Below are 23,557 nucleotides of genomic sequence, written 5' to 3'. Positions count from 1 at the left end.
CAGATCTTTGGCCCCTCAGTGCCACATGCAGTGGATGAGAGGAGCAAACAAGGACAGGTCTGCAGCAACTAAGAGAAGCAGAAAGTTTTTGGTTTCCAGCTTTAGCTGCAGATCTCTTCAGCTGCTTCTGCAGCCTGGCTCTGGGCTCAGGCAGTGGAAGCAGTGAGATGCCCAGATGTGTTTCCAGCAGCACCACCCTAGAAGCAGCTGGGGAAACTCCCTAGGTGTCTCCTTTTCCAAAGCCCCACAGCAGCTCTCCCCTCCTCACCTCTGCAGAGCTCCTGGGGTTGCTGTTCTCGTAGGGCTTGCTTTTGGGGGGAGGGGGAGGTGGGCTGCTCGGTAAGGCAGCAGTCGCCAGCCCATCAGCCTGCAGCGAGGGGAAGCCTGGAAGCACCAAGAGAAGGCATCAGAGCAGGCAGATAAGGGATGGAAAAGGGACTGAGCAGGCAGAGTTTGCAGGCAGATTCAGTCACCCTCTTGTGCTTCCCATCTGCCAGCAGCTCTCAGCTGAGTTTCCAAGCTGCAGAGCAGCTTTGCCTGGAGCTCCTTGCCACATGAGGGGAGCTCTTGTTCATTAAGTGACAAAGCCTCCAGGGCTTGTCCCGGGCCACAGAGCTGCTGAGGAGCACCATGCTGCACTGCTGCAGTCCCAGCCCAGGAACTCCCAGCAGATACTCCTCAGGTGTGTGCTGAACCACCTGGCTGGATGCCTTTAGGAGCATCCACACTGATGAAATGTGATGTCCATGGTGGGGTTCAGTGCATCTCCCCACAGGTCCACACAGGAGAAGAAAGAAACTGGGGATAAAAATTGTGCCCTGGAATTCATCTGAGAGACCAATTCTGACAAGTGAGATGAAGCTTCAAGCATGACAGCAGGGCTTTGATAACCCTGCCAGATGCTGGTACCTAACAAACACCTCCACGAAGATGAAGAGCCACTTTCTGGGAACTACTTGAAGAGCAGCTCCTCCCTCCTCCTCCTCTCCCTCCCCAGTGGGGCTGCCTCAGCAAATCTGTGCTAATTCCTGCTCCTGGAGGTGCTGCTGAAGGACGTGGCAACTGCTCCACAGTGGAACTTACTTTGGGTTCTTGGGGTTTTGGGAGTGATGGGTGGTGGGCTGCGAGTGCTTGGCTGCTGGAGTGAGGAACCCTGGAGCAGAGTCAGTCTGTTGTCTCCTAGCTGAAGACTCTTTGGCCTCTGTGCTTTCCCAGACATGCCCTGGTTGAAGCAAAGAGCAGAGAGAAGCTTCAGCAGTCAGCAAGGCTGCTGCACAGGCAATCAGAGCTGTCACAAAGGCATCACCATGCTCCAGGAAGCTGCACTGGGGTGAAACACAGCCCTGGCCTGGCTGAGTCCCAGCAGGGAGCACCGAGACTGCTCCCAGGACACTGCCTGTGCTCCCTGCTTGGGGTGACATGGAGCACTTGGGACCAGATGATCATCCTGGGCCCCACTGCCAGTCTCACTGCCTAGGGCCCCCAGCACACTCTCCATCACAGCACTCCCAGTCTCTCTCATGCAGTCTTTGCAGTTAATTTGCCCCAGCAGTGAGCTCCTGCCCCCAGAGGTCTGCTGCAGAGCAGAGCCTGCACGAAACAGCTTCCCAAAGGCCTGAGCTGGTCACCTGGCTACCAGACCACCTCCTTCCAGCTCCCAGTCCACCAGACTGACCTTCACCTTGCACTACATCTGATCTGTGCAGTGATGCTGAGCGACAGCAGCTAAACATCTGGCTTGACAGCTGGATTTTGGACTAGCAGTGTCTGCCTGCTCCAAAGCCCAGAACCATTCTAGGTGGTGCTGAGCACATCAGGGAGCCCTCCCTCCCCTCCCACTCAGCCCTCCCACTCCCCCCTGGATGGAACATCAGTGCCTCATGCTGCAGCCCAGCTGTGTTCCAGCTACGAGGGAGGAGTGGCTGGGATGAGCAAAGCTGTTGGGACCTGAACCGCTCCCACCATGTAATGAAGTTTCCAGCAAGAGGCATGGCAGAAACCCAGGCAAGCAACTGACATTTCCTGCCCTGGACTTTATGACTCTGTTATTATTAGGACATCTTTTTACCATTTTGGAGGTCAGTTCCACTTCTGGCTCCTTCTCCACAATGACCTGAGACTTGCTGAGACTCCACTCCTTCCGCTTCAGCTTGCAGATCCTGCTGTCAGCATCATCCTTCATGGGCAGCTCCTCAGCTCTGGAAGTTGTTGATGTTCTCCTCTCCAAGAGAGGCTCCAGAATAGAGCTGTGGCCCACACCCAAGGAGGGAGAAGCCATGAGGCATGAGCCCATTGGCCATTTAAAGCTCCAGGTGTCAACACACTGTGACCCTGCGGCTTGCCTAAGAGCTGGTTGCAAAAGCCTGAGGTGTGACCATGGAGCTCTGTCTGTGTACAGCACAGAGTCCTCAGGCCTGCACCTCATGCCTCAGCCTGCTGTGTGACTGTGAGCCAGCACCTCCACTCCCTGGCTAGCACAGCTGCAAGCTCCACATCCAGAGCAGCGCCACGAGGAGCTGTGCAGCACCAGAGTGTGGCCCTGTGCAGAGCACAGCAGACTGCCCAGCCCTATGGGATCTCACACCTCTGCTTTCAGCATTCCTGGGAAACAGGACTGGTGTGCAGCTGACACCCCCTGCTGCACCCTGCAGACAATGGGGGTCAGAGGCAGACAGGGGTCCAGTTCCCAGGAGCGTCCCTGGCTGCGTGTAGGATGCGCCTCACGTCTGCAAGGAGGAAGTCTGCACCGCAGCAGTGAGTCCAGGCAGGGCCCTGCTGCCTGGCACATGCAGAGGCTGAGCACTGACCTGTCAGAGCCTGGCCTGGAGGAAGTGCTGTCAGACGAGGCAGAAGACGTGGAGAGCACGGAGGAGGCCAGGGAGGTGACGGAGAGCCGGCGCAGCGTGGAGGAGAGGATGTAAGGCAGCACCACGGAGCCTGAGCGGCTGGGCTTGCGCTCGCTCAGCGAGGGAGGCTGCGGCAGACACCTGGGTGAGCCAGGCAGCAGGGGCACGGCAGGGAGGGCACAGCTGTGTGCCTGGCTCAGCCAGGCTGGCTCACCAGAGTTATCACCCCGTACTGCCTCTCCACCTTCCTCCTCAGCTCCTGGAAGCAGGCTGCCAGTCTGTCGTGCAGGGGCTTCAGCTGCTCCGTCAGCTTCTCGCCGTGCACCCTGATCCCTTCTGCCAGCAGCGGCATCTGGAAGGAGGAACAAAGCTAAGCCACAAAAATCAGCTCTGCTGCTCCAGGGCACCAGGTGGCAGCTCAGGCCCTGGCTCAGGACACTGCAGGAGCTCCATGTGCTCAAGGAACAGGAACACCTCTCCATCACTTCCTACAGCTCCTTCTTCCCACTCAGGTTCCACCTGCACTCAACACACAGTGCTCCCACCCCCTTCCCAGGACCATACCTGCAGAGCAATCAGGTGCTTCAGCAGCTCAATTTTATCTTGATCTTCAGGATGTTCCTGAATATACTTCTCTGTGAAAAAGGCCTGAGAGCAGAGAGGTGAATCAGGCACTGCCCGGCTCCCACGGCCGGCTCCGAGCTCTAAAGCCATTCATTGCCTTTACTCCTCAGATTAAACCCAGGTTTCACTGCCTCCCTGACACAGGGCTGAGGGACAAAGATCTGTGGTTGGTTGTTGGGAACTGGGCACAAAGCAGACTTTGGAGTTTCTTTTGTTAGAAAAATAACCCCAAATTATTTCTTCAGTAAAGCAGAGCTCAGCCCAAACAGGGACTCATGGGGAGGGCTTTCTTCAGCTCCAACTCCCCTCTCACAACCACTGCTGATCTGCATGACCAAGCTTGCAGCACTCCTTGCTCAGATGCCAGCAGCACCTCCAATCCCTTGACTCTCAGATCAAAAAGAACTCAGTGACCTCAGAACAGACACCCAAAGAAGCTCAGCTGCAGAGCAGGACACCTCCTGCCTGTCATCTCCTCAGGCTCTGTCCTCTGAGGTTTGACTCCCAAAGCTCCTCACCAGGATCTGGTGCTGGTTCAGAGCTGAGCACAAATACACTGCCTGGGCTGCAGCCTTACAGGGGTGCCCCTTCCCACCCTGTGCTGCAGCCCCTGCCCTGCATCACAATTCCTGCTCAGAAGAATTCTTTTTTCCTAGATAAAATCCTCCCCAGTTTTTCATCTGCTTTCAGAAAGGTGTCTCTGATCTCCTTCAGCCTCTGCCTGCATTCCTTGTCCTGCCTTCCGTCAGCAGGACCTGTGTGTCCCAGGCTTTGCAGGCCCAGTGGCAGGGTTCTGGTGTCAAGAGGAGGTCAGCCTGGGAGAGGGCTGCCCAGCAGCTCCCAGGGGGGTGATTTGCTTGAAAGTGTTTAATTCTTGCAAGAAAGCACATCTCAAAACTGCAGACTCTGCCTTTTGGCTGCAGTGGAGCAATTAAAACTCAACATTTCAGCCGCCCACAACAGCCAAATGTCCTCTGCTGCTCTTCAGCTGAAACAGGAAAATGTGACCCAGAACTGAGTACTTCCAGATGTGGCTGCAGAGATTTTCTGGTTCCCACTTTCAACTGATTTCCCACTTTTGTAATTCTAAACTTGATGTCAACCTTAATTCATGAAATGGGAGGCTCTAGGGCCAAGCTCAGCCTGGCAGAGTGTGCAGCTCCTCTGGAAGCAGCAGAGTTGGATCCCAGATAAATCAGACCCTCTGCCATTTAGCTTTTGCACTTCATTCCATGTGCCTGGAACACATCTGAGAAGAATTAAATGCTTTTAACACCATCCTTGCAGCTGATGGAAGTGAGCAGGCTCTTGTGCTGGGAACACCAGCATCAGATACTGGGGACAGGCAGCACAGTGAGTCACAGCCAGAACAAGGGAGAACATTCCCTGCTCAGCTGAAGCCAACTGACTGAGGCTGGAGGGGAACTGGGGCTCTTTCCCTGAACATTCCTTTTGCTGCAGGACTCCACAGACATTCTCTGCTGGAAGGAGAAATCCTCCTCTGCCTCAGCCTGTGACACAAACCCAGTGGAGGAACATCAGCTCTGCCCTACCTGCGCTGCCCAAGCACCTCCACAAGGCAGGGCCAGGGCCAGGTTATTGTTCCCCCTGGGGATGAGCCCAGGGAGCTCACAGTGCACAGCACTACAGCTGCATGCTGCAGGTGTGGGGTTCCCACCTGGGCTCTGCTGGAAATCTCTCTCTCTGGCTCTGGACACACAGACACAGCTACAGGACACACACTGAGCACAGGCTGAAGCTGAGCTGGAGCCCCCTAGGCTTCAGGGCTTGAGCACTGCAGAGGCCACCAGGCTGAGCTACAGATAAATGCACCAGACCTTTCCATAGCTGCTGCCTGCCCCCAGAGCCCCTCTCCTAGGTGCTGTGCCCCCCCCGAGCCCCTCTCCTAGGTGCTGTGCCCCCCCCGAGCCCCTCTCCTAGCTGCTGTGCCCCCCCCGAGCCCCTCTCCTAGCTGCTGTGCCCCCCCCGAGCCCCTCTCCCAGCTGCTGTGCCCCCCAGAGACCTTCTCGTAGTTGCTGTAGCCACCCATGACGGCAGGGTCGACGATGCCGCTCAGCAGCATGGAGAGAGGGTGCACAGGCAGGCTGCGGTCCCAGCCCTGCTGCTGCACCATGTTGCTGATCCTCTCGTTGGTCAGCTCCATCGTCTCGATGGCGTTCTGCAGGGGGCTCAGCTCCTCCTGCCAGACAGGACAGCGCAAACGGCCTTCAGGGCTGAGCCAGCCCTGCTGTGCCAGGGGCAGCCAGCGGCTCCCAGCAGAGGACTTTGCGCTGCGCTGCTCTCAGGCCTCAGCCTGAGGGAACGGCAGCTCAGGGCTCGGAGCAGGCTGCAGGGGTGAGCGCTCTCCAGGCAGCCCAGGCAGAGCTTTGCTGCCCTGGGTAGAGCTGTCTGCAGATGGCATCCAAGGACAAGCACCCCGAGGAGATGCACCTCTGCTAGGGGGGTCCTGCTGTGCCACATCCCCAGGCAGCCCTGAGTGCAGCAGTGCGGCACAGGAGGGAGCGAGGTGCAGCCCCGCCAGAACTCACTGTTGTGATCTGCTTGACTTCAAACCACTTGAGGATGCCTGGAAAGGAGTAGGCTGTGGTGTAGGTTGTCCTTTCTATCCACATGTTCTGGGGCAGAAGGAACAAATCCACATGAGCACAGGAGCAAGGGAAGATGCCACGGCACTGCACATCTCAGCAGCTGAGCTGATCCTTCATGGTCAGAGTCTGGCCTCTGGAGGATGGCTGCCCACAGCCTGCCAGACACGCAGCTGGACACTGCAGGGAGCTGTGCTTGGACACCACACCACTCGTGGACCCTGGATCAAGTGCTGCAGCTACAGAGCCCTCAGTCCTGTCACTGGCTTTGAGCAAAGACTGCAAGGTGAAGCACAGCTCCTTGTGTGCCACAGGGGAGGGAAAGGACATCGTGACAGTGGTGTTCAAAATGCCACCAAACACAAACCAGCCCACAGGACCCCCCCTGATAGCACAGAGCCCCAGAGGGCTGGCACCAAGAGCAGAGGACTCACAGCAAACTCGTTGTCGGGATCCTTCTCTCCCTTGCGGAGGGGTCGGGAGTAGGTGAACTGCTGCACCTCATTGGCTCTGTAGTAGCTAGGAGGAAGCAGAGGCAGTGGTGAGTGCTGCCACCTCTCACCCTCCCTGCAGCAGTGCTCTGCTGCTTGCTCCCAGGAACTACAAGGTCTGAACTGGACTGCAAAAGCAGACACCAAGGTGCCCCCAGCCCGTGCCCAGGCCGGCTGAGAGAAGTACAGAGGAGACGCTGAGGGAAAGGCAGAGAAATTACTTCAGGATCTGCTCAGGAACAGGTTTGTCTTTGTAATTAGGTGGCAGGTTCATCACAGGCTTCACAATGAAGCATTGCACATCTGGGCAGCTGCAGTTAAGGATGAGAAACTGTGAATCCTTCGGGGGAAAGAGGAGAGAGAGCAATACCCTTCCTGCGCTCCCTGAGTGTCAAAGACTGCTCAGCATCTCCCTGCTCTTGCCATGGCTGCAGGGGCTGCTGGCTGGCTCCCCAGCACTCACAGGCACTGAGCTGCTGCCTGGCTCAGCAGCCCAAAGGGCTCCACAGGACTTCCATCCACTGCAGCTCCCTGCTGAGTGCTTGGGAAGCTGTGTGCCACTGCTTCTAGCTCAGCACTGGTGGAACACCAGCCTGGTGCAGCCTTCATGCCCTGGGACTGTGCCCAGCTCACTGGGTACCTCCAGCTCACTCTTATGGCACAACCAGAGGAAGAAGGCACATCAGCAGGGAAAGGCAAGGAACAGCTTCTGAGCAAAAGCAAAAAGGATCCTGAGACAAAGGAGGTTAAAAAGGCAGAAATCAGAGACAAACTGGAGCCCCACCTCCCCTGCCTAGCACAACAGTGACCTGGGCACAGCTCTTCTGAAGGTGTTTGCAGGGATCCAAGAACCACCTGTACCAAATCCAAGCTATGCAGCTGCTCCCCTTTAGAATGAGGCCAGAGACCCGGAACCAACACCCCCAAACTTTTGGAAGAGTTCAGATCTGACTCCAAATTTTGCAGTTCAGGTTCATCTTGGGCCAAAAACATCAGAAGAAACACAAACAGATGCAAAGGAAGTAGCTGAAACAAAGCAGCAATAGAAGAGGCATTTTTTGATACCAAGTTTGGTCTTGAATGAATTTTAATTTCCTGTGTGGCTTCAGTGCTTGGCAGGCTCCTTGCAGGAGCAGCATCTGGTAGCACTGCTTGGGCTGTGCCTTTGTGCACAGGCTTTGGAAGCCAGGATGGACCATCAGGCTCCAGCCTGGCCTCTGAAACACAGGCTGGGAGCCCAGGAACATGGCTTGTACTCATCTGCATCTTCCAGCAGCACGCCTGCTGCTGACTGGAAGTCACAAACAAGAATCTGAAACATCTTGGCCAGGCTGCTGACCATGCCCAGAGTCCAGAGGACCTCAAGCCTCGTGGTGTGCAGTGGCACACAGCTGGGAGTGCCCCCAGCACAAGCAGGCAAGGGAAAGGCTTCTCAGCCAGCAACCTCCAGCAACATCATCACTCCACACTCCTCCAAAAGTGACTCCTAGGGAGAAATCAGAGGGCAGTGACCTCAGAAGTGCCAGGAAACTGCAGCCAGGGGAGAGCTGCCACTCCCTGTACCCCCCTTGGCTGCATTTTACCTCTTGCCCCTCCAAACACCAAAGTGCAGCAGCCAGCACCACCTGCTTGAGAAGGCAGCACAAGAAACACTGACCTGCAGTGTTAGGCTTTCACCCCAGCCTCAGCTCCCTTAACTCTGCCAACACAAAGCCCTCTCTCTCAGCAGGTTTGGGCTCACCACTGCAGCTCTGGACAGCCTCATTCCCGTGCCCCTTGCCTGACTTCAAAGCCCCCCAGGAGCTGTAAGTTCCTTGTTTTTTACTGTTTACCAGCCCTGCTACTCCGGGGAAGAGGCAGATCCTGAAGGTGCCAAGGCACACCAGAACCAAAAGATACACTGTTTAGGGGAGGACTTGATCTCCTCTCCTGGAGGAGCAGTGCTGGTCATCTTCTCAGCGCTGGGAAACTGAGTCAGCAGCCTCAGGTTGAAGTCCTCCCTTCGCTCGTACTCTTTGCCACGGTAGATGAAGATTTTATTCTGTGGGTAGCAGAAGCAAAAGGGAATTAACACTGAACAGAGCAGTGAGAAGGAACTTTCCTACCATGCACAGCCTGGCTGGCAGGAAGGATTTGTCTCCCTGCTGGGCAGTCAGAAGGTGGAAGAGAGGAACCAGGCTGGCTGAACACAGCAGCTCTCAGGTCAAGACCCTGCGATGGCAACCTCATTAGCTTCAAAATTCCCTGCCCCACACACAGTGCTCTTGACCCTGGCCTTGCTTTCCAGCACTCCAAGAATCACACATGCAGCTCGTGGAGCCTCAGCCACAGCTCTGATCTGGTGTGGCCAAAGTGCTCTTCAAGGCAGGGGGCTGCGGGCTCCTCGCCAGCCTGCGCCCGGTGGGAGCTGGCTGAGGACCCCAGGCACAGACAGCAGCTGAGTGCTGCACAGCTCTTACCCGGAGGAAGGAGGGGAAGCCCTGCCCGTAGTACCCAACAGCAAAGTACTCTGGCTGGGGCCTCATGGCCTTCATGATGTTCTCATAGAAAGCAGCTCGTTTCTTCTGAAAGGCAAAAGGTCAGCAGCAGTCAGTGCCCAGTGCCCACGCTCCCACTGACCCCTCCTGATCTCTCAGCTCTCCCCCACAGAAGGCTTTGCACATTTGTTTTGATACAGGATCTCAAATCCATTGACTTGGTTCAATATTTGGTTTGTCTGGGCCAGAGCCAACTTCATGTCCTGGCTGGCAGCTGTGAGGACAATGCCTCGTGCTCCAGGAGGGTCCTCAAAGCGCTGCACTGCTGCAGCACAAGCCCCACATCAGTGTGCTCTGGAAGGGAGCAGGGACAAAGGGGGACAAATGTCAGAGAACTGGCAGCAGCAGAGCTGAGCAGATGACTCTCACATGAAGAACATAAAACCCATCTGGTTCCATCTTGAAGCACTGCACTCAGAGCCCAGCTGCTCCTGCAGCTCGGTGCTCAGACAGTGGTGTCAGCACAGGAACAGCCAGGGGAGGAGATTTACGGAGCCTGAAAATGCACCATGCAAAGGTTACCTTCCTTGATTAACATCAGGAATGCCAAACATCTGCACATGAGGTGGTGGTGCTGCTTACAGGGGCAAACCCACACTTGGTAAGAGAATGTGAACTATCCTAGAGCTGAGCTTTACAAAAGCCATGGGAACTACTTCACAGAACTGTGTTTGGGGCTTTTCCGGCTCAGCATCACCTTAGGCAGCCAGCAGCCTGCTGAAAACGGAGAGGAAATCTTACCAGGAGATGACCAAGTCCCTCATAATCAAAGGCCTTGTTTTCATACATGGCAGCCAGCTCCTTGCTCAGCTGAATGGCTTTTTCCCACATCTCCAGGCAGGGTGAAGGGAGGCAGGTGGGGAAGAAGAGCACAAGCACAAGGAAAGAGTCAGTCAGGAGCAGCTGATGGCAGAGGGAGGGGAGCAGCAAGCTCAGCCGATTCCCCTCAGGCAGGACACTCACCTTGCCCCTGTCAAAGAAGGAGATGATCTCCTGGTAGAGCTTCTCCTTGAGCTCCTGCTGTGAGTACACATAGTAGCTGTCCCTCTGCAGCAGGTGGGGCACACAGGGCGTCTCAGACCACTGGAGAGAAGGAGAAAAGGCAAAGCTGATGCAACTGGAGCACCTGCAGGTGAGCAGACCCTCACGGGCTGCAGGGGTGCAGCCAGGGCAAGGCAGCTGTGCAGTGGCCCAGAGCACAGGCATGCACAGGCACTGCACCTCACAGCACGGCTGGGGCACCAGCAGCCAGCCAGGAACAACTGCAACCCCTCCAGCTGGCTGCTGGGAGCATCTGATCCTCCTCTGCCCCTGCACACACGGCCAGGAAGCTTCCGTTCCATGCAAAGTTCCTTCAGAGTCAGTTCAGGAATTCATCTGAACTTGCACCTTTTCCAGTCACATAGAATCATAGAATAAAAAGGCTGGAAGAGACCTCAAAGGTCCTCAAGTCCAACCTGTCACCCAATTAGAAGAGCCTCGCAGCGTGGGTAGAGGGCTGGCTGCCCCTGCACAGCTGGGTGCCTCCGGCTCAGGGGCTCCCACAGGGGCACCACCTGAGCCCACAGGCTGCTCAATCTAAAGGGCAGTGGCTTAGGCCAGGGTGTCTCAGACGGCTCCCCCAGAGCTGGACAAGCTCTGCCTTATGACTCTGGCCATGGGCATTTTCTCCCAGCTCACTACAGCTCTGTTCCACCCGGAGCAGGTAGCAAACTCCTTGCTTTCATCCACTGAGCTGCTCTGCAAACTTGTGAGGCTCCTCGGTGGCCACCAGAGCCTGGGTAACACCCAGGCACATCAGAGAAAAGAGAATAAAGAAGGGAATTGCTTCCTCTGAGCTGTTTGCCTCTCACTGAACCCCCACCCCCCGAGGGAGGAAGCCAGCAGTGGCTGTGGAGCAGTACCTGCAGCAGCTCTGCGTGCAGCAGCAGGGTGTGAGCTGCCTCGGTGTAGTTCTCACAGTCAGTGTGCAGGTCCCGCAGCTTGTAGAGGTACCTAGGCACAGCAGCTGTCACCTGGGTGCCGCCTGCCCGGGGCCCTGTGTGCAGCACTGCAGCAGGGAGAAAGGTTCTGCACGCTGGTGGGGAGCTCCCTACCTGATGTAGATGTCCTCTCGCTTCTTCTCCTTGTAAAAATGCTGCCAAGAGAGAGCCAAAGTCTGAGGAGAAGCACCCTGGCTGGCACCGCCCCTCCAGCCAGCCACCGAGCAGCAGCCCTCCGGAGGCACTCTGTGCAGGCACAGACAGCCCCCAGCCCGTGCCCGAGAGCCCCAGCCACGGCCAGCCCCCAGCCCCGGCGCAGGGCAGCCCCCAGCCCCGGCCAGCCCCCAGCCCCAGCCCTGGGCAGCCCCCAGCCCCGGTGCAGGGCAGCCCCCAGCCCCAGCGCAGGGCAGCCCCCAGCCCCAGCCCTGGCCAGCCCCCAGCCCCGGGCAGCCCCCACTGGTCCCAGCCCCGGGCAGCCCCCAGCCCCAGCCCCAGCCCCACGCAGCCCCCAGCCCCGGTGCAGGGCAGCCCCCAGCCCCAGCACAGGGCAGCCCCCAGCCCCGGTGCAGGGCAGCCCCCAGCCCCAGCCCTGGGCAGCCCCCAGCCCCGGCGCAGGGCAGCCCCCAGCCCCGGCACAGGGCAGCCCCCAGCCCCGGGCAGCCCCCAGCCCCGGCGCAGGGCAGCCCCCAGCCCCGGCGCAGGGCAGCCCCCAGCCCCGGCACAGGGCAGCCCCCAGCCCCGGCACAGGGCAGCCCCCAGCCCCAGCGCAGGGCAGCCCCCAGCCCCGGTGCAGGGCAGCCCCCAGCCCCAGCCCTGGGCAGCCCCCAGCCCCGGCGCAGGGCAGCCCCCAGCCCCGGCACAGGGCAGCCCGCAGCCCCGGCACAGGGCAGCCCCCAGCCCCGGCACAGGGCAGCCCCCAGCCCCGGTGCAGGGCAGCCCCCAGCCCCGGGCAGCCCCCAGCCCCAGCGCAGGGCAGCCCCCAGCCCCGGGCAGCCCCCAGCCCTGGTGCAGGGCAGCCCCCAGCCCCGGGCAGCCCCCAGCCCCGGTGCAGGGCAGCCCCCAGCCCCCAGCCCTGGCACAGGGCAGCCCCCAGCCCCGGTGCAGGGCAGCCCCCAGCCCCGGGCAGCCCCCAGCCCCGGTGCAGGGCAGCCCCCAGCCCCCAGCCCTGGCACAGGGCAGCCCCCAGCCCCGGCGCCCACCAGCAGGTTGACTGTGCAGCTCATGCGGTTCTCCCTGCTCTCCTCCTGCATGCTGGTCCTGTAGTCCAGCAGGTGCTCCAGCAGGCTGCTGACCAGCAGGGCAAACACCTCCCCAGGGGCAGCCAGGTACTTGTGCTTCCGACAGTGCTCCAGGAGGCTGTGGGAGGGGAGGTGCACTGCAGCTGAGCTCCAGTGGGGGCCACCCAGGGCCCTCAGCTCACAGCCAGATGCACTCCCTGCTCGGGGTCCCTGGCAGTGCCAAGCAGCCCCCCACAGCCCCCAGACACCCAAGCAGGGCAGGCCAAAGCCTGCCTTGCTGATCCAAATCCTGGGCTCTTCTACTCTTGGTGCTGGAAGAAGGCTCTGATTTTGCATTGACCCTGAGCCTGCTGTCCCCAGGCTCTTCACAAGCCCCTTCCTTGCCAGTCTGGCACCTGCCTCTTGGCTTTCATCTCCAAGTTTAGGGCAATTGTGCCAGCTGCTCCAGTGGCATCATTCAGAGCAACCAGACTCAGAGTATCTCAGAGTATCAGTATGGCACTGGTGTCACTGCCAGGTGCTCTGCTCCCTGGCCACTGGGGTAATGCCCTAGGGTTTGCTTGCCTAGAGACACAGGCCAGGGAGCTGCAGAAGGGTCCCAGGGTCTCTGCAGCACTTACAGTTTCTCCAGCAAGATCTTGTACTGCTCATCCCCTCGGCCACCCTCCACTTCCTGGTCCAGCCTGGTTATCAGTTCATTTTCAAACTGAAAAGGCAAAACCCCCAATCAGACAGACAGCACTCCCCAGCAGTGTGGTCTGAGCATCAGCAGTGCTGCTGGCTGCTGTTTCTCAGCCTCCTCACCATCACCCCCTGGCTCCACAAGCCAGGCTAGAGGACATGTTCACGGCTGGAGTGGAGCAGAGCACAAATGGTAGGAAGCCAAAGTGCCAGGACTGGAGGAAGGAAATTCCAATCCTCCCTCTCAGTCTGCAGCCTCTGGAAGTCAGGCTCTGGAGTAGCTCTCCCCTTTCTCCCCTGCCCATCAGCAGGTTTGCCAGCAGAAGGAGCAGCACTCCAGCAGCCAGGTCACAGAGTGGTCGCTCACTCACCCTAGGGGAGCTGAGCTGCCACCAGTGGAGGGCAAGTCACAGCTCTCTGGCCACCAGAACACTGCTGGCTGCTAGTGAGTGCCACAAGAACCAAGCCCTGGGTGATTGCCCAGCCAAAAGGACAAGTCCTGATCTGTGCAGGCAGGCCAAGCACAGCCTCAGCTACAACTGCAGCCAGCACATAAACACCACTGGAATGGAAAAGCCAAGCCCCAAGTCCTGCTTCCCTCTGCCCATTCCAACCCCGCCCCGAGCCTGGGGCCAGCCACACCAGAGAGTGATGACCCCAAGGGAAGCAAGACCCTGTCCACGTGCTGGGGCTGAGCTGCTGTGAGTCTGCTGCTCAGGGAGACAAATGTCACAGATGACAAGAGCCTGAAGTGCCAAGGTGGCTGCCTCTGGATGGATGGCTCCTGCCCATCTCCAGGGAGAAGCCTGTCTGCAATGCCTGCCAGCAGAGATGGCAGTGCCTGAGCTCCCCAGGGGGAAGCTGCAACAGTCCTCAGAAACAGCAGTGAAAACTTCCCCTCAGGGCCAAAGTGAAGCTTCTCTTGAGCCTAGCACTTGTTTGTTGGCTCTGCTGAAAAGTTCTACCCCTGCAGCCCCCAGCCCCCACCATGGGGAAGCTCCTGTTGCCACTGCAGGTGAACTGCAGCCCCCAGCCCCTCACCATGGGGAAGCTCCTGTTGCCACTGCAGGTGAGCTGCAGCCCCCAGCCCCTCACCATGGGGAAGCTCCTGTTGCCACTGCAGCTGAGCTGCAGCCCCCAGCCCCTCACCATGGGGAAGCTCCTGTTGCCACTGCAGCTGAGCTGCAGCCCCCAGCCCCTCACCATGGGGAAGCTCCTGTTGCCACTGCAGGTGAACTGCAGCCCCCAGCCCCTCACCATGGGGAAGCTCCTGTTGCCTCTGCAGCTGAGCTGCAGCCCCCAGCCCCTCACCATGGGGAAGCTCCTGTTGCCTCTGCAGCTGAGCTGCAGCCCCCAGCCCCTCACCATGGGGAAGCTCCTGTTGCCTCTGCAGCTGAGCTGCAGCCCCCAGCCCCTCACCATGGGGAAGCTCCTGTTGCCACTGCAGCTGAGCTGCAGCCCCCAGCCCCTCACCATGGGGAAGCTCCTGTTGCCTCTGCAGCTGAGCTGCAGCCCCCAGCCCCTCACCATGGGGAAGCTCCTGTTGCCTCTGCAGCTGAGCTGCAGCCCCCAGCCCCTCACCATGGGGAAGCTCCTGTTGCCACTGCAGGTGAACTGCAGCCCCCAGCCCCTCACCATGGGGAAGCTCCTGTTGCCACTGCAGCTGAGCTGCAGCCCCCAGCCCCTCACCATGGGGAAGCTCCTGTTGCCACTGCAGCTGAGCTGCAGCCCCCAGCCCCTCACCATGGGGAAGCTCCTGTTGCCACTGCAGGTGAACTCGCACTGCATCATGTCGAAGAAGATTGGGATGGTTGCCCTGCGCAGCTCCGGCTCCGGCACCAGCGTCACCTCCAGGATGGGGCCCACCATGGCTGGGATGAACTTGATTTTGTGGGGACCTGCAAGCAAGTCAGAGTCAGACAAGTGCCAGGGGCTGGATCTGGATATCTGAATGTTGAAGCAGCTGTTGTGGACAGACCACAAGCCACAGACACCCTGTGGGGAGGGCACATGTCCTCTGCGTGTCTGCAGCTAATGTGCTGCAGCTCCCAGCCCCGGGAACAGCTCAGGAGAACAGCTGAGCTGAGCTGCACACTGTGCTGCAGGTCACAAAGGCTCTCAACATTCTGCTCCTGCCCTCCCCATGGCAGAACAACTTTGGTGAGGAACCTACACAACTGTCTGGGCAGCTGACATGGGCCAAGATCAGCTTCTGGGAGCTCTACAGAAACAGAGGCTGTGCTCTGAGGCTGCTGAGCCTGAAGTGCCACTCCCCACACTATGCTTGAGCAGCTTCTAGAAAGCAAGACAGGGTTTGAAACCCATCTTGAGAGCCTGATCAGAGGCCATTCCTTGGCTGGAACTCACCCAGGTTGTACCACATATCCCTGATTCGGAAGCCGATTTCCTTCCTCATGTCTCCATACCTGCAACAGAAAGCATCAGAGAGCAAAAGCAGAGCAGGACCTGAGCAGGGACCTGACCTGTGCAAAGCTGCCAGAGACATCTAATGGCAAACCCACCAAACCTGCTGCTCTCTCCTTAACCCCCTGACAGCACCTGGATGTGCCCTGCTGCTCCCTGCAGCTGGATTCTGTGGTGTCTGCTGCCTCTCACACTCTAACCAAGCACTCCCCTGGCATGCTCCAGCCCTCCCCAAGGGGGCTGTGGCTCTCAAAAGCAAAAGGCCTGGAACCCTTGCACTGCAAACTCACTTCTTGATGATCTTGCTGCGTTTGGCTTGTGAGAAGGTCTCCAGCTGGAGGGACTCATGAGTGAGGAAGGCCACTGCCAAGTGGAAGTAGTTATTCCAGAGCTGTGGAAGAGAAAGAAGCCTGAAACAGCAGAAGGCAAAGCGGCAACCAGCACAGCAGGGCTGGTGTTGGGCTGATGGTTGGACTCCGTGTTCCTCATCAGAGGCCTTTCCAACCCTCAGGCTTCTATGATCTCCTCTTAACAGTGGGATTTGTTTGTTTCTCCTGCCTTTCAGGGCTGGAACCCACATGAAAATGCAGGAACAATGGAGCTGTTACCTGGAGTTCAAAGGTTGTCTGACCCAGGAAGGACCGGTTGAGGACAGAGGCAAACTGGTTCACTGCCCGGAGGAAAACCCTGGAAGAGAGAAAGCCCAGGAGGGAAAGTAACCCTGCAGGGCTGGGTCTACAGCTCCTAGATGCAAGCTCAGACTGCAGCAGCAGAGCTCCCAAGCTGGGCAGCTGTTCCTCCAGGAGGTGTTTCACCTCCTTCCCAGCAGAGGGACACTCAGGGAAAGTTACTTCCCTGTTTCTGAGCAAAAGAAAGCCAGGATGGAGGCAGATGAAACAGAAAACACTTTTTGGGTCACCCATTGTGCCTGGCAGAGCAGTGTCACTTCAGCTGGTGGCTTCTCTGAAGTTCAGCCTGTCCCCACCCCTGCAGCACTCAGAGAAGCTGCCCCTGCCCCGTCCTTCTCCGCAGCGCTTGGGCAGGACACGGCGGAGCTGCCCCTTGGGCAGAGAGATGCTGAGTTCCAGCAGCAGCAGGGCATGGGGGCAGCACCACCTACTGAAACCTCACTGCTGAAACCTCCTTCAGATCACCCTGAAATTCACAGCCTGTGAACTCCAGCTGCTCACAACCTGCTTGTGCCACTCACCCTCCCTGCAGCACCAGAAAGGCTGCAGAGCAGCAGCAGCCTCCTACCTGCTCTGCATCATGTTCATCACCATCCAGTCAGGGGCATACACATTCTTCCCAAGCAAATCCTTAAACATAATGAAGGTTTCCATCAGGAAGTCCTGCAGGAAAACAAAACCACCAAGGTGAATCTGGGGAAAAGAGTGGGAAAGGCAAATGTCTGCAGCTGCATTGATCAGTGCCTGCACTGCTCAGCAACCCACACACTGCACCTCCCCAGCAGGAGCTCTCATTCCAGTAACTGAATTATTTCTGACATCTCCTCCATTCAGTTACAGGAGGAGCAATGATTCCCCCCACATGGGTCAGTGTAATTAAATCTGCCTGTGCTGTTCTGCATTAAGCTGGGTTGCTGGGAGTTCTGGGGCAGGAGCTGGACTACAAAGCAGCCACCTTGCAAAGATCCCCAGCAAGGCAAAGCCTCTAGCAGCTTGCTCTGAGGAGCTGGCAAGCAGCACCATGGAGAGGAGAAAGGGCTCTTGGTGCTGCCTCAGGAGACATCCTCCAGGCTCTGCCCTGAGGCCTGCTCAGGACAGCTCAATCTGTTTGTTTTGCCTTTCTTTCCCCCCAGATTACCTGGGTAACTCTAAAAGCTTTTCTCAAACCAGAGGATGCTTTGCCTGGCCAGTGCAGCTGGTGGGCTGGGCAGCAGAGGTGCCAGCCATGAGTGCCCTGCAGGTGGCTGTGTTGCCCTGCAGATCGCAGGCAGCTGCAGCTGCAGAGGGCAAGGATCGCCTGGCACCCAAGAGGAACTGCAAGCACCTTGGGATGGCCTTTCAGGAGCAGTGCCACTGCTCGTGGCTGAGCTGGTGCCCAGCCAGGCTGACTTACAATGGTGTCCTGGGGGGTTTTGAAGGTGCTGATGTAGTGGCTGTAGTGGGAGTCCTCCATCTGCCTCAGGATGGCTGTCATGCAGGCCACAAAGATGCCCTAGGAGGGGAACAAGAAGGCAGTGGTTTCATAGTTTCATAGTTTCATTCAGGGTTGGAAGGGACCACAAGGATCATCTAGTTCCAACCCCCCTGCCATGGGCAGGGACGCCCCACACTAGATCAGCCTGGCCAGAGCCTCATCCAGCCTGGGCTTAAACACCCCCAGGGACGGGGCCTCGACCACCTCCCTGGACAACCCATTCCAGGGTCTCACCATTCTCATGGTGAAGAACTTCCTCCTCACACCTAGCCTGAATCTCCCCACCTCCAGCTTCATTCCATTCCCCCTAGTTCTATCACTACCTGAGATCCTGAGCAGTCCCTCCCCAGCCTTCCTGTAGCCCCCTTCAGATCCTGGAAGGCCACAATGAGGTCACCTCGGAGCCTTCTCCTCTGCAGACTGAACAGCCCCAACTCCTTCAGTCTGTCCTCATAGGAGAGGTGCTCCAGCCCTCTGATCATCCTTGTGGCCCTTCTCTGGACATGTTCCAGCACCTCCACATCCCTCTTGTAATAGGGGCTCCAGAACTGGAGGCAGGACTCCAGGTGGGGTCTCACCAGGGCTGAGCAGAGGGGGAGGATCACCTCCCTCGACCTGCTGGCCACACTTCTCCTGATGCAGCCCAGGATCTGATTGGCTTTGCGGGCTGCAAGAGCACACTGAGAGCTCCTGATGAGCTTTTTGTCCACCAGCACCCCCAAGTCTCTCTCCTGCAGGCTGCTTTCCAGCCAGTCACTGCCCAGCCTGGATTTGTGCCTGGGATTGCCTCGACCCAGATGCAGGACCCTGCACTTGCTCTTATTGAACTCCATGAGGTTGGCTTGTGCCCACCTCTCCAGCCTGTCCAGGTCCCTCTGGATGGATCCCTTCCCTCCAGCTGGCTGCTGCACCACACAGCTTGGTGTCATCAGCAAACTTGCTGAGGGTGCACTCAGTGCCACTGTCCATGGCACCCACAAAGATGTTGAATAAGACAGGTCCCAGGACTGATCCCTGAGGGACTCTGCTTGTCCCTGGCCTCCACTGGGCCCTGGAGCCATTGACAGCCACTCTTTGGGTGCAGCCATCAAGCCAGTTCCTTACCCATCTAGTGGTCACCCATCACACCCATGTGTCACCAGCCTGGAGACCAGGATGTGGTGCGGGTGTGGTTGCTATCCTGTGTGCAGCCCTGGGAGCTCAGAGGGAGGCAGCTGCCTTCAGAGCTCTGCCCCAGCAATGGCACCAAGCAGCTCCCTGCCCGGCTCTGTCCTGCCCCCGGTCTGTGCCCCAGGCCAACCACAGCTCCCCACACTGCCAGGTGAAGTCTCTGCATGCATTCCCTGCTCCCCAGGGCTCAGTTTGCTCCTCCAGAGCAGGAGAAAGGCTCTCACGCTGTGCGGGGACTGCCTGCTCATGGCGATCACTGTGCGGTTGATCCTCCTCAGCAGCCTCTCCATCACTATCTGGATGTGCTTTCCAGTGGGACCCTGGGGGTGCAAGGAGAGACTGAGACAGTGCTGCAGAGAGCTGGAGTGCACTACAGAGAGCTCCCTGGAGGGGGAACTGCCCTGGCAGTGCTTAACTGCTGTTAGAGGATGCAGCAAAGGAGCTGTAAACCCCACGGGCTGTCGGTGAGCGCTTGGTGGAGAGCCAGCAAAAAACTGCCCTGCACCAGCCCGGCCAGTTCAGCCTGGCACAGCTGAGCTGGACCAGGTGATTCAGCTCTGGAGTCCCTGAACACCTTAAACCCTCCTCCAAACAGCAACTTAGAACCAACTTCCATGGCTCTGTTCCCCTGACCAAATAATGATTGCTGTCCCTGTTTCAGAGAGGAGGAAAACAGAAACCAAACACTTCCAGGACTTGCTTCAAATAACCCACAAGCCACCAAAGCAGCTGGAAACAACAGTTTGGTCTCTTTGGTTTCCCTCTGTACTGCAGTGATCACCATGCACCCAACCTCTCATGGCTCCTTTTCCCACACAGCTGCTTTGTGTGCAGGAGTTTCACAGAACCATCCAGCACAGCAACACAGTTCCTGCAGGGAGCAGAACTTCCTCATTCTTTGAAGCCCAAACTGACAACATTTCTGTGCTGCACCTTCTCAAGAGGAGAATTAACCCTCAGCTGCACCCTCAGCAGCTGATGCTCACCACATCTTTCCGATCCAGGACTTCAAGAACGCTGCTGAGCAGCTGGGAGCTGGCCTCATGGTCAGGCTTGCTGGAGTTGTCATCCAGCTGCCCGCTCAGCTGATCTACCAGCAGTGGCAGGAGGGCATCTCTGCACTCTGGAAAGCAAACAGCATCAAGCTTGCTGGGCTCAGTAAGCTCCTCAGCAGCACCACCCAGCAGCCTGCTCATAGCTTTATCCTGGACACCAAAACAGACTTAGATCCACCTGAGCTGCCACTGATAGCTGAGCTGCAATCACACCACACAGGGCACTGCCATCTTCTGCCTCCTCCTAGGCATTCAGAAAGCCTGCACAGCAAGGACAGCCTCAGCTGCCCCACGGCAAGAAGCATTTCTGAAGATGGATTTCAGGGCAGACCACTGATGATGTCTGAAGGACATTTCTGCTCTGCGGGCTGTGGGCCCACACAGCACCCAGAGCCTGCTACTCACCAGCCTGCCTGAAGAGGTCGCTCTCCACCACCTTGGTCATGCAGTTCAGCTTCTGCCGAACCAGCTGGTTGTCAGGAATGCTCTGGATGAACTTGCTGAAGAGTTCACTGAGGGAGCAAACCACAAACCAACAGATGGTCAGCACCTTCCCCCGACCTATACCCGCAGTGCCCTGCGCTCGGGCAGGACAGGCACCTCTCTCACTGCGGACACCTTAGCAGCAAGTGGTCTCCAAGAAGAGGAGTACAGAGCCCTAACTTAGTGTCAAGGAACTTAGCACAGGACTTTGACTAAAAGCAAACAGGATACAGAACCTGCAGGCTCTGCTTGCACTCTTCCAGTGCACCTTGCACCCCTCCAGTGCACCTTGCACCCCAAGGCACCCCAGACCTGCAGAGCCAGGCAGTGCTACCTGCCCTCAGTGCCAGCAGCAGGCCACCAGGCTTCTTCCACAGCAAATGAAAGCAGAAGTCTGCACAGCTTCAGCAGAGCAGAAAGGTAAAACACTGCCATGGACAGCAGCAGGAGATACCCTTCCAGATGCCCCCTTCACCAACAGATGACTCACTGCAGCCTGAGATTCCATTAAATTAAATTCCCTCTGCGTTGCTGTCTGGCTGCTGTCAGAACAGGGAGCCAGGGCTGGGAGGGGCTGGGCAGAGCTCCAAAGGGCAGAGAACAAAACTCCCCTGATGCTGGGAACCTCCTGAACCAATCCAACTTGTGCTTCTCTGGCCAAGGCTGTGCCTTTGCCACACTCTTTGCACAACATCTCATTGCTCCTCAGTCCTCACGTTTGGGTCCTCAGCAACATCTCAAAGTGTTTAAGAAGGAGCAGCTGAGATCCCTTTGAGCTGCACTGGCCTCCTGTCAGGGCCTCACACACAGGGTGAGCATCACCACCTCAGCAGGGGGCTTAGGAGTTCCCAGACTCCTCCCAAACTCTGCCCTGTGATTAGAGGACAAACAGACAGTGTGGTTACCTGAGCTCCACAGGGTCAAACACCAGCTTGACATCATTAATGATGCTTGGCAAGTACTTTAAAGCTGCACCCTGCAAGAAAAAGCACAAGGACCTGACCCTAATTGCAGCTGCAGCTGCACCTGACCCTAACTGCAGCTGCAGCAGACCTCACCTTGATCTTGACAGCCTCCTCCAGGGGCCGGTCCATCAGGAGGTTGAAGTTGAGGAACAGCCTGCGAATGGAGTCGTTGAACTCGTCCCCATCCTCACTCTTCCCATAAAACCTGCAGGGAGCAGGGAGGGCTGGTCAGGGACAGAGCCAGGCCAGCAGTGCCACAGCAGCTGAGGATTGCATCCTGTGGAACTGAGTGCAGCCTGAGTGCAGAGACACGAGGAGCAAAGCAGCAGCAGCGGAGGCTCTGCAGTGGCTTCCTGCTGGGACCTGCTGCAAGGCAGAGGCTGCACCTTCTACACTCCACTGCCTGCTTGGGCTCTTGGCTCCCCAGAACCCAGGAGCTCATTTTGTATCAAAGATGAGGGAAGGATTCCAAACCCTTGCTGGAAATCTCTAAAACAAGTTTCAAGGTACTGCCAGTGGCCATCCCCTAAGTGCACAGTGTGCTGTTCTCACCAAGCAAGGAACTGTGCCTTAACCTCTTAAAGTTCCTCCAAAGGAGGCCACTCCATGGCTTCCTGTTTTTGACACCTAAGAGGTTCCTCTCCAGCACTGCCCAGTGCTGCCTGTAGCAGGCTGCAGGTGACTGAAGGACTCTCCCCTTCAAGGGGATTTTCACTCAGCTTCTTTGCTCCAGCTGCAGACAAGGGCAGAGAAATCCTGCCCTTCAAGGGTTCAAGGATGAGGATATGCTGAGGACATCCCCCCCGGGTGCTGGCTGCAGTAGCTCTGCGGAAGGATGGCAGGAGCTGGGTCTCACCTCAGGTAGAGGATTCGCGACTGCACGATGAAGCGGAACAGGTACTTGAGGGCTTTCAGAGCGGCAAAGAGCAGCTCTGTCCTGCTGCAGTCCTCAGCACTCCCCACGTAACAGTTGAGCACTTTGGTCAGCTTCCTTTGGAGAGAATGACAGAGAGGCTGTGAGGGGCTGTGTGGGGGCAGCTTCCTCATCCCAGAGAGAACTGCAGCCTAAGGAATGGACCACAGGGAGAGGCTCCTGGAACCTCTGGCTTTTGTCTCTGAGGCCTAACAGGAAGTGCTCAGGAAGCTGGAAAACCATCACTGACTGACACCTCTCCAGGTGTCTGCACTGCCATGTGCAGGGCACAAAGCCCTCCTGAAGCAGGGGAGGGAGAGGGAGGCCTTCCATGGGGGCAGGGTTTTCTCCTTACAGAGAAAATTCCTACAACAGAAACTGTGGACAGGGTACAAAGGAGCAGCCAGAGGCTTTGCTTGTGTCCTGCACACTCCTGCCTGGCCCCTGCTGCCCCTCTCACCCAGCTGACAGCCTGTGGGGCTGTGCCCACCATACTCACACATATGCCAGGGTTGCACTGAAGTGTTTGTAGATGTAAGTTTCAAGCACAGGGTTGAAATGCTGGAACTTGATGTCTCCAATCAAAGAGATGATGAACACCTGCCAGAAGTGCAGAAGGAAGGAGATGGACAGAGCCTGAGCTCTGCTGGGGCTGTGCAGCTCTGTCCACTGCTGGCACACGAGGGCAGTGCCTGTGGCACTCCTGCTGCTAGAGAAACAACCCAGCATGACCTGTGACCAGCAAGGCACAGGCCTGCTGGGAGAGGGTGTGGGGTCTGTAGGCTCATGCCCACCACTGCCACATATCCTCCATCATGAACAGCTCCCCTCACTTTGTGCTTCAGACAGACAAGAGAGCTTTCCCCTCCTGTCCCCTGCTCTGATGCAAGCAGCTGAGAGGACTCCTGTAAGTGATGTGATGTGCATCACTCTGGGGCACATCCCAGCCCCAGCTCCTGGCAAGGCCTCCAGAACTGTCTCAAGGTCATTCATTTCTGCAACACCAGACACTTATCTAAGGAAGCACCAGGACCAGGCTCTAAAAGCAGCAGAGGCCTCACTCACCAGGGCATCAAACACCAGGAAGTCATAGGTTTCGTTTTCTGACATCTCCATCATGATGTTGAACAGAGCATCAAGGGTGTCCTGCAGGAACTAGAGGGAAAGAAATGAGGAAAAGGGTGGGAAAAGGACTGCTTCTGGGCTCCTGCAGGAGAGCAGACTCATTGGGGTGGGTTTCCCTTTCCAGCCTAGCCCAGCTGAAGTGTAAAAGCTGTGCAGCACAGGCTGAGGAAGGGATCTCAGCCCTGCATCCACTCACATGCCTGTCCTGTTCATCAAGCTGTTGTCCCTCACTAGAGCAGAGAAGATCTTTTATC

The 23,557-nt window shown here is 57.6% G+C and overlaps 1 protein-coding gene across 1 annotated transcript in view; it reads right to left on the bottom strand.

Moving 5' to 3' along the window:
* The window catches only part of DOCK5 (dedicator of cytokinesis 5), a 50,029-nt gene that overhangs the window by 2,631 nt on the left and 23,841 nt on the right, over positions 1–23,557 (bottom strand). The window contains exons 20-51 of the mRNA XM_068156795.1: positions 23,244–23,333; positions 22,678–22,778; positions 22,122–22,256; positions 21,359–21,470; positions 21,206–21,276; positions 20,223–20,329; positions 19,749–19,885; positions 18,987–19,082; positions 17,512–17,610; positions 16,687–16,781; positions 16,038–16,116; positions 15,720–15,820; positions 15,373–15,431; positions 14,749–14,903; positions 12,945–13,030; positions 12,286–12,442; positions 11,201–11,241; positions 11,009–11,099; positions 10,068–10,187; positions 9,846–9,935; positions 9,027–9,131; positions 8,467–8,608; positions 6,789–6,870; positions 6,511–6,595; positions 6,020–6,106; positions 5,494–5,670; positions 3,411–3,494; positions 3,061–3,198; positions 2,808–2,974; positions 2,069–2,246; positions 1,084–1,222; positions 269–384 (exon numbers count right to left, since the gene is read on the bottom strand). Of these exons, the coding sequence (XP_068012896.1) occupies positions 269–384; positions 1,084–1,222; positions 2,069–2,246; positions 2,808–2,974; positions 3,061–3,198; positions 3,411–3,494; positions 5,494–5,670; positions 6,020–6,106; positions 6,511–6,595; positions 6,789–6,870; positions 8,467–8,608; positions 9,027–9,131; positions 9,846–9,935; positions 10,068–10,187; positions 11,009–11,099; positions 11,201–11,241; positions 12,286–12,442; positions 12,945–13,030; positions 14,749–14,903; positions 15,373–15,431; positions 15,720–15,820; positions 16,038–16,116; positions 16,687–16,781; positions 17,512–17,610; positions 18,987–19,082; positions 19,749–19,885; positions 20,223–20,329; positions 21,206–21,276; positions 21,359–21,470; positions 22,122–22,256; positions 22,678–22,778; positions 23,244–23,333 (3,522 nt within the window). The remainder of the gene's footprint in view (positions 1–268; positions 385–1,083; positions 1,223–2,068; positions 2,247–2,807; positions 2,975–3,060; positions 3,199–3,410; positions 3,495–5,493; positions 5,671–6,019; positions 6,107–6,510; positions 6,596–6,788; positions 6,871–8,466; positions 8,609–9,026; positions 9,132–9,845; positions 9,936–10,067; positions 10,188–11,008; positions 11,100–11,200; positions 11,242–12,285; positions 12,443–12,944; positions 13,031–14,748; positions 14,904–15,372; positions 15,432–15,719; positions 15,821–16,037; positions 16,117–16,686; positions 16,782–17,511; positions 17,611–18,986; positions 19,083–19,748; positions 19,886–20,222; positions 20,330–21,205; positions 21,277–21,358; positions 21,471–22,121; positions 22,257–22,677; positions 22,779–23,243; positions 23,334–23,557) is intronic.

Source organism: Melanerpes formicivorus, unplaced genomic scaffold (genome assembly GCF_026170545.1).
Source record: "Melanerpes formicivorus ecotype bairdi unplaced genomic scaffold, bMelFor1.0.p_v2 SCAF_34, whole genome shotgun sequence".
In the NCBI taxonomy this organism is placed as follows: domain Eukaryota; kingdom Metazoa; phylum Chordata; class Aves; order Piciformes; family Picidae; genus Melanerpes; species Melanerpes formicivorus.
Note: the sequence above shows the minus strand (reverse complement) of the source record. Positions and strands in the feature narration are given on the sequence as shown.